The sequence below is a fragment of the Danio aesculapii genome, chromosome 20 (genome assembly GCF_903798145.1).
Source record: "Danio aesculapii chromosome 20, fDanAes4.1, whole genome shotgun sequence".
Taxonomy (NCBI): domain Eukaryota; kingdom Metazoa; phylum Chordata; class Actinopteri; order Cypriniformes; family Danionidae; genus Danio; species Danio aesculapii.
In genome coordinates, this window is record NC_079454.1 from 6873918 (window position 1) to 6891617 (window position 17700).

The window sequence follows — 17700 nt, forward strand, 5'->3', positions numbered from 1 at the left end:
TTTTAAACTAATTTCCAGAGGAGCATGTGCTCATGATTGACCCAGCTGGTCCACATTGGCTAATCATGATCCTCCAATCAAAGGATCCCAAGTCACTATATATATCCTCATTTCCTCTCTACAACTATCTTCGTCTGGAAGAAACCTCCCCTTCTTCCACCTTTATCCAGAATGGGTGGCCCAGTGACTAGCACTGTTGCCTCACAGCAAGAATACCAATGGCGTTGGGTCTTCACTGGGCCATCTGGTGTTCATGTGCTGAGTTTGCATGTTCTCCCCGTGTCCGCATGGGTTTTCCCCGGGTTCCCTGGTTTCCGCCCACCATCCAAATGTGCTCTATATTATAGATAAAATAAGCCTAAATCTTTTTTCTAATGTCTTACTCTCAGGAAGTTCACCTTTGCCTCAGCAGCGGGGGAGTTTCAGATCGACCTGAGCTCAGTCTCCCCTCGCCCTGTGAAAGGAGGGAGCCCTGGGCTCGAGGATACCTTGAGCTCAGGGCTCTCTCCCGGGACAGCACGCCAAACAAGCTATGTATAAATTGTGAGCTAAATGTGAACTCTTGAAAAATGGTGAAGGAAGTGACTCGCCTCACGCTTTCTATTCGCTTTTAGACGCGATATGTAAATGGCCCTTAAAAGTGTCTTTATGAGTCACCTTAACCTAATGTTAGGTTCACAATACCCAGTATCAGGCCACATCTGTGATATGACCAATAGGGGCACAGAAGCTTTTCAGAGCTTTCAAACATTGTGAAAGAAAGACAATCGAATCGGTGCTGCTTACGCACTAGAAATGTTCCTGGATCTATTGTATGCATTATTATTTTTGTCTTTATGGTGTTTCTCTGAGGTTTGTTTCACAGATTTTAGTTCCATCATCTCAGTGACATTACAATAAAGTCTGCATGAATTAGAAGTAGCAAACTAATGGTTAGATGGGAGTGGTTAGGAATATTGTGGCTGAAGCCGTCAAACTGACATCAGCAGGAAAGGACCACCACTTCAAATTCACAAGCAAACGGTCAGAACTTGAGTGAAGATTACTAAAACAAACAGTTATTTTTTAGTGGATTAACTTGGACAGAATAATTGTTTGCCTAAGGAACAGCAATGTGCGCTAGTAAAATAAACATGGTAAATTTGGATTTCACGCAACATTACAGACGTCATTAAAGAAACCAGAAAGTCTTTAAAGATGTCAGACAGTGACTGGTTAAGAAGCAATGTGTAGTCTGACATGTTTCTGGCCCACTACTCTTGTTTTGTTGATCAAATTGCATAACTATGGCTTAACAGACAAAAATATAATGTAGTCATAACCAGAAATAACAGCCTACTAAAACTTTGCTTTAATAAGAACTAATTGACATGTAGAGGCAAAGTTAATTTCAGTATAGTTGTCAGAGTGGAATCAATAACTACAATGGAGCAGAATTGTGAGGTAAAGTCACTCAGTCTGTTTAGTTTTAGCAATACAATAATATAATTTTAAAATATTCACTTTTTATTTACTAGAGTTCAAATGTGAAGCATTTATACGGAAAATGTGTTAGTTAAAAAGGTTAGTTGGCTTGATACAGCATTAGGAAAAATATAACTACACTGAAAAAAATTATTCAGTGTATTTACAAAAAACAATATTAAGGTCTGGTTGCAGGCAATATATATAGGCTGAATTTAAACGAACAAACTAATTAGAACATTACTAAATTTGCAACCAGTTACCTTAAACAAATTTAGTAAATCCAATGAATAACTTTTCCATTGAATGATAGCAAACATTAAATAAATCTCTGTTAAATTCAGCAGTGTGCCAATAAAGAATATCAGAGCTTCCCACACATAGACTTTAGTTGGTTGGGCCACCTGGATATATTAACAACTACTTAAGTATTTGGTGACACTTTTTTTACTATTATTATTATCATTTATCACTCTTTTGTATCTGCACAAAATAACCAAACATCCACGATCGATTAACCAGTGGAAAATCTTCTCTCAACCTACTGTGTGCACGAGAACTGTCAACACTCCCACAGACTCTCTCACTCTCACATGCTCTGCAATCGATCCAAAGAGACACGCCTTTTTTGAGACTTAACAATGCGTCCGGCTGAGGTTTGTAAATTTCCTAAAATGTCTGGGATTCGACTTTTGCTTTCGCTTTCTAAAGCTGTTGTTATTTGTATGCATTTTTTGCATTACCTTTTTATTTAAGTCTACTTTTTCCCTTGCCTTCGCAGCTGAAAATTATACACATTTGATACACACACTCACAGCCATGAGAGCGAGTAAGACAAACAATAAATAACACATTCTTTAATTCAAACGACTCAGAAAAACTTTACAATATACCCGGAGAGGTCGAAATGCCATCTAAACTGGCTGCAAAATATACATTTGAAGTCAGAATAATTAGCCCCCCTGAATTGTTAGCCCACCTGTTTTTTCCCCCCAATTTCTGTTTAACAGAGAGTTTTTTTCAGCACATTTATAAACATGATAGTTTTAATAACTCATTTCTAATAACTGATTTATTTTATCTTTGCCATGATGACAGTAAATAATATTTGACACTTTTATACAGCTTAAAGTGACGTTTAAAGGCTTAACTAGGTTAATTAGGTTAACTAGGCAGGTTTGGGTAATTAGGCAAGTTATTGTATAATTATCGAAAAAATATAGCTTCAAGGCAAGGCAAGGCAAGTTTATTTATATAGCACATTTCCTACACAGTGGCAATTCAAAGTGCTTTACACAAACAGGAATAAAAAGACAAGTATAAGAAAATAAAAACTAATATTAAAAATGATTAAAAAAAATTTATAAATAAGCATAAAAACAGATAAAATGTGTTATAAAAGAATGAAAAAGAAGAGAAAAATAGAATAGTGCGATCTGTCGGACGTAGCACAGTGCTCATTCAGTAAAGGCACAGCTAAACAGATGTGTTTTCAGTCTTGATTTGAACGTGCCTAATGTTGGAGCACATCTGATCATTTCTGGAAGCTGGTTCCAGCAGCGAGGGGCGTAGTAGCTGAAAGCCGATTCACCCTGCTTTGACTGAACTCTTGGAATTTCTAGTTTATTTGATCCTAAAGATCTGAATGATCTGTTGGGTTTGTATTCAGTGAGCATATCTGTAATGTATTGAATGTAAAGGGTCTAATAATTTTGACCATAATTTTTTTTTAAGAAATTAAAAATTGCTTTTATTCTAGCCGAAATTTCTCCAGAAAAAAAATATATTATCAGACATACTGTAAAAATGTCCTTGCTCTGTTAAACATCATTTGGGAAATATTTAAAAAAGAATTTAAAAATCAAAGGGGGTTTAATAATTCTGACTTCAACTGTTTAAGAAATGGGTTATCGGATATAACCAGAGATATTGTCTGTTTTTATTAATTTTTCTGTCATTTATTTCTCATTTGCTGTATATTTTATTAATTTATCTTAATGTATTACACATTTTATAGATGTACTAAATTAGCAATACTGTACAAAATGTCATGTCACTAAAGTAACCTTAGCTTGAACTCGAGAGAGAGAGAGTGATCAGCTTTTACCGGTGGGTACTCGTGGCTCCTGAATGCCATACAAGTTAGAGAAATAGTGGATTTCTTTTTTTATTTCAACAGCCTTTAAAAAAAAAAACTTTTACCGATTGAAAACCAAAAGTGTATAACAGTGTCATGATAAATGAAAATATTGTTAAAAATCACATTATTTTTTGTTTGTCGCATGTAGTCAGCCATTTTTGTGCTATGGGTAAAAGGTGTGTTTCAATCCGAATACCATCACAAGTATATTTCAAACCTGTGGGAAGCGTATAAACTAATATCAATAACTTGTTAATAATAAACCTGCAAAAATGACATTAGAACTTTACTAAAGGCTTTACTAATATAGTCTATATTCAATCCAGGCTCATCCTGAGAACGTAGTCCCGGGGACGTTTCTGGAGGCCGCGAAATACGTCCCGGGAGGTACGTATTTTTGCAGTTTTTGTTTTCGCGAGTCCGCGAGAGGCCGCTGTGCGCGCTTTTTCCAGCGCCGTTCTCGCGTAAACCCGCTGAAGGCTGCTGTCGAACAACCTTCCGCCTGTCTGCCTGGATGACAGAATGATTGACCGTGTGACCGGCCCACCCTCCTCCGTCCCTAAACCCAACCAACGATGATTCACAAAAGCCGTCCAGAAAAAGAAAAGCCCTCGTCTGATTTTTACCACGTTTTCGGATTTTGACCAAATTCTCACCCTGTGACGAACTTGTTCGCTTCATTTTTTGGATTTTGTTTTCTTACCTGATTTCTGGAACCGCTCTTCCCCGGACTCAAACCCGGTCGTCGTCGTGGTCAGCTCCTCTCTGCGCCTCGAGTCCGCCAGAGTACACGAAGAGCTAACCGGACAAACTGGTTGCAGCGGGAAAGCCCTCCACACGGAGGCAAGCGCCGAAGGGAACGGCGTTACACCGCCCCTCAGCGTTCGCTTAAAAAAATGAAGTGCAGCCGTACGTACCCCCGGCTACGTATTTCACGGTCTCCAGAAACGTCCACAGGACTACGTTCTAAGAATGAGCCTATATTTTACCCAGAGTTGAGTTTAAACCATTTTTTAGAGTGTAGATGATACATGGTGCACTTGATATACAGTGTATTCATTTCTGAAATTGCGTGCAAAGCTTTAATTGTAGTCAAGAATATTCAAAACTTTACGTTATTGTGTTTGACACTGTCAGGAGGCGCTAAGATTCACCGACAAGGCAATTAATGGGCCGTCAGCGAGCCTGTCACACTAACTGCTGCAAGACTGTTGATTTTGCCTGGGAATGAAAGAAATCGTGTCTCACGTTACAAAATCGTTGCCAAGATTGTCTCAAGGAGGGTGCAGTGAATTCACATCTGGTGGTCACACAACACACACACACACACACACTCGAACATCCATTTGCCCTTCTGCAGGGACATATAACTTCATTTAACATCATTTTCTTGCATAAACACTTTGTAACTTTACTGTAATACTTCACAGCAAGCATAACGGGAACAGGGGGCGCAGTAGGACACACTTCTGACACATTCCTGGCCAGTCTCTACTTCAATGTCCCTCCCTATCCTCTCAGTCTCTGACATTCTGTCTCTACATGCGCAGCCTCTTTCGTTTGGAGTGCGGGTGTGCCTGGGATTGATTAGCTGCTTAATTGGAGAGATGTTGGTATGCTGCGGTGAGCGCACACACACATACACAGAGCTTTGACACTGAGAGAGGCATGGCAGACTATTGTAAACACACCCAAGGCTGTACCACAATCAATCAGATGATCTCGCACACTACACACACACTCAAACACACACACACATCCATCACTTCAAGCACTCTGTATAAAGATATTCAAGCTCTCATAAACTCCACACTCATTCCCGCTCACCAGCAGAAACATACCACCCAGCACTCTGAAAAATCCCCCTTTTTTCTTTCTCTCTCACTCTCTTACACACACACACTTTCTCTAATGATCGAATGATTCATACTGTGCCCTTCACACCCTCCCAAGTGTCAGAGCTCGCGACCGGTGATGTCAGGCGGTGGTTTTTTATTTTGTCACAGCAGTGACATTTGTCTGGCATCACTGCAAAAAAAATTTTAAAAAGATTTAAAAAAATTTTTTAAAAGTAACTCAAATATTATTATTTAATTTTAAACATAATGCGTTACTTTACTCGTTACTTAGAAAAGTAATTTTATTACGTAACTCACGTTACTTGTAATGCATTACCCCCAACACTGTTGATGTGACATATAGATGTGGACAAAATTGTTGATACCCTTTAGTTTGTCTCTTTTTTGAACGACAATTTGAAAGCAATTTAAGATTTTTATTAGTTTAATATTGATTAATCATCACTTTTTTCACTTTCAAATTATTTCAGTGTAGTTTCTATTTCTTGAGTGGAAGGATTTCAACTATTTTGTCCACGTCTGTACAAGAGGCTCATGAGAAATACAGAGATTTTTAATTTTTTCTGGTCTCACATTTGCATCGGTGTACATTACATCCGGGTTGATGTGTGACGGCGAGTAGTTATGTGTGGTTCTGGACTCACTCAGGGCTGTGATTAAAGGAATGTTTTGAGTTGAATGTAATCGGTGACATCTGAAACATTGTAGTGATTACCGCCGACAATAATTACCACCCGCTCATCAGTGTGTAAAAACAAACAAATGGAGGTTTTTGCTGTTACGCATTTACAGAGACCCCTCTCTGTAGACTTTGGTTGTAAGTGTTATACAGTAAATGCGATTATTGTTTCATTTTCACAAGCTGATGGATGAATAATGAAGAACAGGTGACCAAAAAATGATTGTTTACTTGCCTTGATATTGATCTAATGCGATATGCAACTCATGAAAATATAAACTTACCTTACAAAATTACTACAAGATTATTTAAAATATTAAAACAAACAGTTACTATAGTGTAGCAAAATGACATTTAGTTGTTTCAACTTAAAGTAAGTGTTCGTGCTGCCTTAAAATTTTAGGTTTATTTCCCTTAAATAGTGAAGTTGTCTCAACTCAAGTTAAAGTTGACTTAAAGGGCACCTAGGTTAGCCCTTTTTTCAGATTTAATATAAGTGTTTTGCGTCTCCAGAAAGTGTGTGTAAAGTTTCAGCTCAAAACACCCATCAGATTTTTTATTATACCTTTTATTAAATTCCTATTTATACATTTGTGCACTGGGTGGCGGTTTTGGTGTACTGCTCCTTTAAGGCTAGTCCTCCCCGCCCACCGTTTCTACGTGCCTTTCTGCGTGCCTTAATCTCCTCCCTCTGCGTCAGACAACAATAATCTCCTCCCTCTGCGTCAGACAACAGACAAACTTAAAGGAAGAAGATCTCACGTAGCTTTTGTGAGAAATACTACAGTAAGAACTTTACCAATGAGTATTTATTGTGCAGTTGCATCGATAAGTCACACAAAGTTCTCACACACACACACAGACAGACAGACAGACAGACAGACAGAGCGCCCGTTTAGCTTTGCACTCTTTTTGCACGCAAATGTGACAGGATACAGGTTAATCTCCACTGCTGTATGGATATCTGTTATGTTAATGAACAAAATAAACCTGATTTAACATCCACAAACCGCGACTGAAGCGTCTTCCTTTATAATTGTTCTGAGACACGGCTGTGCTGATGAAGTAAACCTAAGCTAAATCGGTGAAATTCATTACACACATGCTGTTTTAAAACATTTTAAACATGTGAAACTTACTCTTGATCACGTTTGATGATGATGATTGATGAACCTAGCGAACTGAACAGGCTTTTTATTCCGAGTTGCTTTGAGCACATCCTCTCTTGCTGATATGATTATACACGTGACTACCGGGACATGTTAATACAGCTGTCAATCAATTCGGTGGGCGGGGGGACCGCACTCCTACGTAAAGTGCGGTCGATCTGAAAACCGCTCCAATTGGTCCACCGTTTTTTATGTTGCTAAATTGAAAAAAAAAGGACTGGGTGTGTTTATTTCACCCCAATATATGACGGTCTATACACCATACATGCACATATGTCTGTCCAAACAGCTTGAAAAGTAGATTTTTCACCAAAGGTGCCCTTTAATGGATGAGGATGAATGTGGTCTAAGGTCTAAGTTTAGTTAACTGAAATATATAAGTTGTTGTAATTAAGAATGATGTTGATAGGACTTTATAATTCAAGTGTAATGGACTTTAAGTTTAGTGAACTTAAATATTGATGTTGACTCTCACTCTCTTTCACACACACTACAGCCAATTTTTTTATTCAGTTCGGTTATACTGCATGTCTTTAAGGGAAACCCACAAGAACACGGGGAGAACATGCAAAATCCACATAGAAATGCCTCCTTGCCCAGCAGGGATTTGAATCAGCAGCCTTCTTGCAGTGAGGCAACAGTGTTAAGCCATCATGGTGCCCACATACTTGACGTAACTTGCCTTTAATTGATCAGGATGACTAATGGTTCCACTAATGGACTATGTTTCATTTAATACTAAAAGCAGGTTTTTGAAATCTTCAAATAACAGTTTTACTAAAAAAGCAGGAATCTCAGACAAACTCACCACAACATTACAATGAGAAAATGGTGCCAAAGACACTTCAATGTTTCCAGCCCAAAGTCAAAAGCCTCACTAAACTAAAAATGAGTAGGTACGCACACTTGGTTTTTGTTAAATATTTAACATGATTTGCATGTTTAAAACATCCAAACTGATCCCAATCCCGCACAAATTTTGTCAAAAATGCACTTAAGCAATTTTTTAACCAGCACAATCAAATTCCAAACCTTCAGAAAGCCACTCATCCTCTGTCGTCCTCCAAAAGTAAACGAATACACTGCAAACAAAGTTTTCTTACTTAGATTTTTTGTCTGGTTTCCAGTCCAAATATCTAAACATTCTTACTTCAAGAAGCATTTTCTAAGCAAGCAAAACATATTGTCTTGTTTTCAGAAATAATATGCCAATATCGAGTGAGTTTTTCTTTAAAACAAGCAAAATAATCTGCCAGTGGGGTAAGAATCTCATGTCAAAAGAAAGAACAAGATTATTATGCTTATCATCTCAGACTGGTTTCTTGAACATGACAATGAGTTCACGGTACTCAAATGGCCTCCACAGTCACCAGATCTCAATTCAAACCTTTGGGATGTGGTGGAACGGGAGATTCACATCATGGCCGTGCAAATCTGCAGCAACTGAGTGATGCTATCATGTCAATATGGATTAAAATCTCTGAGGAATATTTCCAGTACCTTGTTGAATGGAAGGATTAAGGCAGTTCTGAAGGCAAAAGGTGGTCCAACCCAGTACTAGTAAGGTGTACCTAATAAAAGGTGTACCTCAGTCTAAATAAGCTTAAAGAAAAGTAAAGCTTTGATATATATACGTTATGTTACCACATTCAATCCAGATAAGTTAACTTAACTCAAAATATTAAGTTGGCACAGTCATTTTTTATAGCGTACATTCATCTAAGACTTTGGGATATGAGCTAAGCTTCAGATTGAGAGAGAAAAAAATCCATAAGTAGCCCTAGAAACATACCCAAATATTGTTTTTGGATGTGCGCAGATTGTTTTGTTGATTTTTTTGACTCAATTTGTGCATCTAAATCCTTCTAAAAGTCGGAGTCGTACTTTGCGGTTTTGGAACAGCAAATAAAGTTCAGTACATTCACAAGCGCCCCAGTTATCCTGTCAGAAATATCATGAACTAGCAATGAGTTATGAATAGCTGAACCGCGAAGCAATATTCCACACATTACACCTTATTAGGAGCCTCTGCGAAGCGAATGACGTTTTAGACGCTTGATCAGTGCATATGTCTTATATACGTAAACTTTCAGAGCAAGTAATTACGCAAGCATTTATAAGAAGGGATTTCTGAGTTGTAGCAATTAGTAGCACTGAGTCATATCTGTGCCTGTGTTTTATAAGATGGAAGCGTGTGAGAATGTGGTTGCTGTGGTGTGTGTGTGTGTGTGTGTCAGGCTCGACCCTAGTCTCAGGTCACGTTCTTGTAAATGTGTTCTTATCAGCCGCAGACTAAATCAAATAAACGTTGCACCGTTATACTTTAAGCCTTTTACCCCACGGGCACAACAAAGAGAAACAAAAGGCACAGAAAGAAATAAGAGGGAAACAAAAGGAGGAGAGGAACAACAGAATAATTAGCGGGAATGTGGAACAGATGGAGAGAGACCGGCTCCAGATTCCTGAGCGAGCGAGGAAAGGAAAAGGAGAGGGAGAGACTGGGCAAAGATATTAGACAGAAGTAAAAAATGGGAATGGGAATAACGGATAAAAATGTAAGATAGGACCAAACCTGCGAAGAGAGCGAGAGAGAATGGGTTTTCATATCAAAGAGGGCGAAAGGGGTGGTCGGTGGTTTGTGGTTTTGGCCGGATAATATGTGCGAGTGAGAGAGTTTTTGCTGATTTTGTTTATGTGTACAGGCTGCCATAGGAACCGGCTAACAACGATGTTATTTTCACCATAGGAACGTGTATAAGGACTACAGGCATCTGGAGCTGGCCTGTGACACTCAGGATGATGTGGACAGCTGGAAGGCCTCTCTGCTGAGAGCTGGGGTTTACCCGGAGAAAACCACAGTAAGCTCACAGACCCACTGGCTTTGCTTACCTGCGTGTTAAACCCTGTGCCCTTTTACTTCAAAATACAGGTTTCGGTTGAAACCAATAAGGTCTTTATTACCGGATGCCATGTGGACTTTTATAAGCTCCACTCAGAATTATTTTATTCCCTAGTTCTTCGCAAAACCAACACCATGTGCTAGTGCTTTAAAGGAATAGTTTTTTTAAAGCCCCATTTTTTTTTTCTGTGAAGCACAAATTGAGAAGTTTTAAAGAAAGTTCAGGCTGCTCTTTTACATACTTTAAAAGCAGATCAGATTTAAGGTCTTTGCATATGGAGAGAGATTAGACTCAATAATAATTCACGCAAAAGACACGATGTACACATGCGTAGCCAAATTCACGTACGTAAAATATTTATTTATACTTACAAAAACAATTCACATGCACAAAATAAAAATACATTTTCATAAAATACGTTTCACAAATGCAAAACACCATTTGCAAATATATAAGAGTGTACAAAAAGTTTTAAATGTTTAAAATTCACGAGTTCATCCTGAATGAGAATGTGCAAATCCTCTCTCACGTACGACTCACCCTGAATACGAGTGTGTGCATTTTTGAGACTTTCCTGCCAGCACACACCTCCCACGTGAGTCACTCGTGCCCTGTAGCCAATAAGATGCGAGCTTACTGTTCAACCAATCACAACTCCCTGAAAACGCGGGAATGACCGAAGCGCTTCACTGTGCGCACCATTTGCGCAGTCTGACTTAATTAACGGAGATGATCCTCTAAGAAGAATAGACTTAACACAAGCACTTTTCTATTGAGTTACTGAAAATACACTCAGATTCTACTATAAAAAGCGTATACACAAACTAGTAGGAAACAGTATTGACTTACAGGAGTATCCGCCATGTTGGTTAGAGGAACAGACTGCGCAAAAGGAGCGCAGAGTGGTTGACATCGAGTACAGCTCTCATCTGATTGGCTGAGAGGTACGAGTTGCCTGTTTCTGGCAGGAAAGTCTCAAAATGCACACACTCGCATTCAGGGTGAGTCGTACGTGAGAGAGGATTTGCACATTCTCATTCAGGATGAACTCGTGAATTTTAAACATTCAAAACTTTTTGTACACTCTTATATATTTGCAAATGGTGTTTTGCATTTGTGAAACGTATTTTATGAAAATGTATTTTTATTTTGTGCATGTGAATTGTTTTTGTAAGTATAAATAAATATTTTACGTACGTGAATTTGGCTACGCATGTGTACATCGTGTCTTTTGCTTGAATTATTATTGAGTCTAATCTCTCTCCATATTTGCACACTGAAGTTACGCCGAGTTCAAACTGATTTTTGCCCCAATTTTAACTCACTGACAGGTTTTGAGAAATCGCAGACAATTGTCTGAAATCACAGGCAAATCGGATGCTCATTCATGTGAGTAACAATCACACAGTGTGAACTATCAAAGACGCGATCTGAGAGAATCGCTGATGAGTCGCTGACACCCGTGAGATATTTGGCATGCTAAATATCTGGAGCTGTCGGCAATTCAAATAATGTGTAATGTGTTCTGATTGAAAATAACATTGCCGATCACCTACAGCCAATGAGAGAGCAGCATCCACTAGTGTGGGTATATGCAGGCCAGCGGGAGGTTGGGGGAGAAGTTATAAAAGTATTTTTTTGGTCTATTTTGACCCAAGAAATGTGGGAAAAACTGGAAATTTTGTAGGAGCACCTGTGTCTGTTTGACTTGTCACCTGAGCAATACCACAACCGGGCCGAAAAAAAAGGAAAAAGGTTTAATAGAAATTGCTAATTCCCTTCAAAGGCTAGGTGAGCAAAACAAGTCAAATGTTTACCCCACTGTTTTCCCCTATGTGGCTCAGAGGATGAAAAAGGACTGAACATAATTATGACAATCCAATATTTTAAGAATTCCCCTGTGACGTTGAATCGACACAGACAACGGACGTGGCAAAAATTTATTTACAATAAAGATAAAGAAAAAGAATATTTAATCACCTAAAGTATATTTACAAATGTGTACAATAAATGCTAAATGAAGTAAACAAATCAATGGAAACAAACCTGATAGAGGGAAGGAATATAAGCAGTGCCAAATCAATCACCCGCTAGCTAATCCCTCCCCCACCTCTAAATAACTAAAGAGAAATATGAAAATAGAAAAAAAACATCTTCGGCGTCACACACCCCTTACTAAACTACACTCACTGGAACAAACATACAAAGAGTAGCACCCGCTTCTAACCTAGTGGATTAACAGAGAATCAACTACAGTACGTGTGTGTAAAAATGAAAGTCACGTGAAATACTTCACTTTCACTTCCCTTTTAGTAAATTTAAGCAGGTTTAGTATAGATGTTCTGAACAGATGTACAACTCAAAAACACTTAAAGCGAGCCAGAGAACAAGACAAGAGACAAGGATCCCTCCTAGTCTGGTCCGAGTCGTCACTGGAGCGCTTAAATGACCCCCATCCTCTTCTGATTGGTCCAATCATGAAAACTCTGTGAGCCAATTGGAACACCCAGATTTTAGAATAGCAGACAGCAAATAAAAACAGAAAGGGGAGGAGGGAACAACAGAGCAACACCCCCAGGCATGCATCACCCACTAAAGGCTTCTTTTTTATTATGTAGGTAATAACTAAAGATATACTACGTTACCTCGTGTTGTTTCCATGTCATGTCTCACGTGTGTGCGGTTGTGAGATGTAGTTTGTGGACCGAGACAAAGTTGTCGGTGTTTCTTCCTATTGTGAAGTCATGCAGTGTAAAACCCTCATACATATACCCAGTGTATATGTATTCTATAGTCTTTGCGGTGTCCGTATGCCTCAAAGCTGTTTAGAATTAAATGTTTAGAGATGGTGTCTCTATAGTCTTTGGTACGTGCCTTTGATGTACCCCTTGGCCACATTGTCCCCTAATAATGTCAATAGACTGGACTGTCTTAGCAACTGGCTAAATGTTAAGGAGGACTAAGCAAAATTGTTTCTACTTTATAATTAATGTTCTCAACTCGAAATACAACTTCACAATGAGTACAATTGCTTGTATTCAATACTTTATTATTATTATAATTTTTTATTTTCCATGTTTGCAATATCTGTTTTGATGGATTTTTTGTAGTCCACTTAGAATCCAACATGGAAATCATTTTTGTTTGTTATTGGCGTTGATTGTTTTGAAATTCAAATGGCACTTACATGCCTGTGTTTTTATTTCTGTAATAAATATGGTGTGTCGTGATTAATCGTGATTAATTACAAAAAAAGTGAGATTAATTAGTTAATTTTTTTAATCAATTGACAGCCCTAATATATATATATATATATATATATATATATATATATATATATATATATATATATATATATATATATATATATATATATATATATATATATATATATTTCTGTCACTCACCCTAATGTCACTCCAAACCAGTAAGAATTTTGTTAATCTGCAAAACGTTAATGAAGATATTTAATAAAAGCACATAGATGTCTTTTGTTTAAAAATCGATTCCACCGTTTTGCTGAATATTTTGAAGATGAACCCAAATGACTTGGGCTTGCAACAACATAGGTTTTGTTGACAGAATTGTAATTCTTTGGTAAACAAACCCTTCAAAAACATAATGGAATTGTAATTTGTTTAAGCATACCCTAACTATTTGTTATAAATGAAAAGAAATCTGAGAACTGGAGCACAGATGTTGGTTTTATACACAGGCAGCCTTTCGCAATAGATTGCACATAATTCTACAGATTTTGTCCTAAAACCAACACATAAAAAAAAAAATCATAGTAATAATGTAGTAGTTTGGACAGCGCTTTCTCCTGCAGTGTTTGACTGTACGTCTGTAGGCTTCATAGTGGCTGTGTTCTGGGGTCAGGAGCTCAGCTGCATTCCTCAGCTCTTGTGTCACACCATGAAGGATCAGCGAGGAGGGGGCTCTGAGCTCTGTTTCTAATCAGCTCCCTTGCTTTTTTTTCTTCTTCTTCTTCTTCATGCTCCCCTCCATCCCCCTCTTTCTGTCTTTATGTGTGCTTTGGAGCTCCATGTTGAGTGATGTCACAGTTCTGTCAGAGTTCCCCATAATTCGCTTTGACAGAAGTCAACCACACCCCCACCGACACTCACTGAAGCAAATCTCTTTCCTTGATTCTCCTCTTTTTTCCACTCAACATCTTCATTTCCCTCCCTGCATGCTCACTTTGATATGTCTTTGTCATCACTCTACTCATTTAGACTCGTCCGCATGTTCATGTGTCTTTGTTTTTGATTGGTCAGGGAGATGGAGATGGTTCAAGCCAGACGGAGAGCTTCTCTATGGACCCCCAGTTGGAGCGTCAAGTCGAGACCATCCGCAACCTCGTGGACTCCTACATGAGCATCGTCTACAAAGCCATTCGAGACCTGATGCCCAAGACCATCATGCACCTTGTCATCAACAATGTCTGTGTCCTCTATCAGTGATATAACATGATGTAGAAAGAAAACAATCAAATCTGTGGGGTATTCCACAATAGCAAGATAAGGGATTAAGGCTAGTTACATTGACCCAGTTGCATTAAAGCAGACTAAATTAAGCTAAGTTAAGCTTCTATGGTGATTTATTCTTTGCAGCTAGCCTGCTCCAGAACAGGCTAACAACTAGGCTAAAATTAATTCTAGTGATCTAAATATTAGTTGTCAATGCTACAAGAAATGAATGTGCTTTACAATCACTCCATGCTCTTGGCTACTTACATATATTTTCCAACTATTAGAATTAAAAATAAGTATGTTACATTTTATTGCAATCATTTTGTATATGTTCATATATATCCATTTCAGATTTAAATATAGGGGAGAAATAGATAAGTGAGATAAAAAAAGATGAATGATTACTAGAGAAAAGAATACATATACAGTGTTCAGCATAAATGAGTAAAGCCCTTTTAAAAATCAATATTTTTATCCATTTCTCAGTGAATAAAGATTATAGATTTTGGTACATTTAAACAAAAGAGTTTTATTAAACAGATATATTCATTGGGGCGGCACGGTGGCGCAGCGGGTAGCTCTGTCGCCTCACAGCAAGAAGGTCACTGGTTCAAGCCTCCGCTGGGTCAGTTGGCGTTTCTGTGTGGAGTTTGCATGTTCTCCCTGTGTTTGCAGGGATTTCCTCTGGGTGCTCCAGTTTCTCCTACAAGTCCTAAGACATGCGCTGTAGGTGAATTGAATAAGCTAAATTGTCTGTAGCGTATGTGTGTGAATGAGAGAGTGTATGGGTGTTTCCAAGTGATGGGTTGCAGCTGAAATATGCTGAAGTATGCTGAACTTATTCTGAAGTATGCTTCTATACTGCACTTCAAGTGTTGTATACACTGAAAAAAAATATTCAAAGATGATTCCTTGGATTTACTCAATTTTTTTACGTTAAGTGGTTGTAAACAATTTATTTGTGTTGAATGTAAACAAACAAATTAAGTTGAACATTGCTCAATTTAATTTGTTTGTTTAAATTCAACACAAATAAATTGTTTGCAACAGTTTTGCATGCAACACTTTTTTCAGTGTATGTTTCTTTTTAGTTAGTTTGAAATATGTTTTCTGAACTTTGAAGTAACTAGTGTAATACAAAACTTTTGTAGGCATTATTGTGCAAATATATTGTATAACTAAAATATATATTTTTGTATTGGCTGGCCAATTTATATTCTCAAATCTGTTGCTGAATATTTAGTTTGAGTTTGGACCATTATACCAAGGGACATAAGTAACTAAATAGATAGCTATTTTATTTCAATTTTCTATGAGAAAGGCAAAGTTCAAACCACATCTATAGCGATACTAAAAGAGCAACTCCGGAATCCATGTTAGCTTTTTGAGAACCAATCAGAATCCCCCTAAAACGCTTGAACACCTATAGTAAAGTGTCAGACAATAGAACTGCAGTAAAGCTGCTTATGCTTTAGTCATCAGTGTAGTTGTCAATATAGTTAAAAGGAGCCTGTTGGACATATTGGTCAGATGATGTGTCAGTAAACGCCTGTTCAGCTAGTCAGAATAAAACCATTAATTCATTCAATTTTCTTTCGGCTTAGTCCCTTTATTAATCTCGGGTCGCCACAGCGGAATGAACCGCCAACTTATCCAGCATTTTATTTCCAGCATTTTATGCAACCCATCACTGGGAAACACCCATACACTCTCATTCACACACATACACTATGGATAATTTAGCTTACCCAATTCACTCTAGCACATGTCTTTGGACTTGTGGGGGAAACCGGAGCACCCAGAGGAAACCCACGTGAACACAGGGAGAACATGCAAACTCCACACACAAATGCCAATTGTCCCAGCCGAGGCTCGAACCAGCAACCTTCTTGCTGTGAGGCGATCGTGCTACCCACTGCACCACCATGCAGCAAAATAAAACCACTTTATTAAGAATATATATATATATATATTTTTATATATCTGTAATCATCAGTCTCTACATCATATTTCATGTTTCATACATATAATTTTCTGTTGTTTACCAATAGGTAGAGGAGTTTATCCACTCTGAGTTGCTAGCTCAGTTGTATTCTTCAGGAGATCAGTACTCTCTGATGGACGAGTCTCCTGAACAAACCCTTCGCAGAGAGGAGGTTCTGCGTACCCATGCGGCCCTGAAGGAGGCTTTGAACATCATCACTGACATCTCCACCACCACCATCTCCACCCCGCTGCCACCTCCTGTAGATAGCTCCTGGCTGCACAGTGGCTCGCTTCACCGCAGGTACCTCCGGCTGTCTCTGTTATCACCTCATCATCCACCGGTCCAGGGTCTTTATTTGGTCCTTAATGTTCAGCTAGTGCTCAGGCACATAATTAATAGTGGACCGTTGGCACTCGTGTGCACTGAATCACCAGGGTTCCAGGAAATATCATGGAATTGTGTTTTCCAGGCCTACAAAACTGACTGATTAAAAGCAAATTAAAGGTCATGGAAATTATTCTAGCTGGATGTTCTTGTGTAGAGGAGACGCCATAGCACTTAGCACTGTTAGGGCTTGTTCACACTGAATGTGGCTTTGCTCATAAAACCACAAGATGCAGGGTTCGGGAATGGTTTAAAAAAATGAGGCATAAAGCATGAGGTTACCCAGACACAACCATTGAGCACCTGTAAGCAGAAACTTGCACTAGTTGCCCCGCCTCTAAGATCTTCTGATTGGTCCACTGCTGTGGAACTTGACAGTGATGAGCTGTGCTGCTTGTAAAATTTCTTTAAACTTTACACAGAGTCTAAAATACAACTCACGTGTGCAGCACTTCAAAAGACACAAGCGTAACGGTCACACACGTGTTTACATTGAAAAGCAATAAAAATGTAGCGCATTGGAAAGAAAAAAACGCATTCTGTGTGAACGACCCCTTTAGTTAATCAAGTTTCGTTTTTAGTTTTTGTTCGGTTGTTTATTTATTTATTTATTTTTTGTTCTTTTCAGTCAGTCTTTAAAGCAGTT

General features: G+C 38.4%; 1 protein-coding gene across 2 annotated transcripts in view; it reads left to right on the plus strand.

The window, feature by feature from the left end:
- Positions 1-17700, plus strand: part of dnm3a (dynamin 3a) — a 95896-nt gene that overhangs the window by 63230 nt on the left and 14966 nt on the right. For both annotated transcript variants that reach the window (XM_056480807.1, XM_056480808.1), the window contains 3 exons: positions 10058-10169; positions 14489-14653; positions 16735-16970. In XM_056480807.1, the coding sequence (XP_056336782.1) occupies positions 10058-10169; positions 14489-14653; positions 16735-16970 (513 nt within the window). The remainder of the gene's footprint in view (positions 1-10057; positions 10170-14488; positions 14654-16734; positions 16971-17700) is intronic.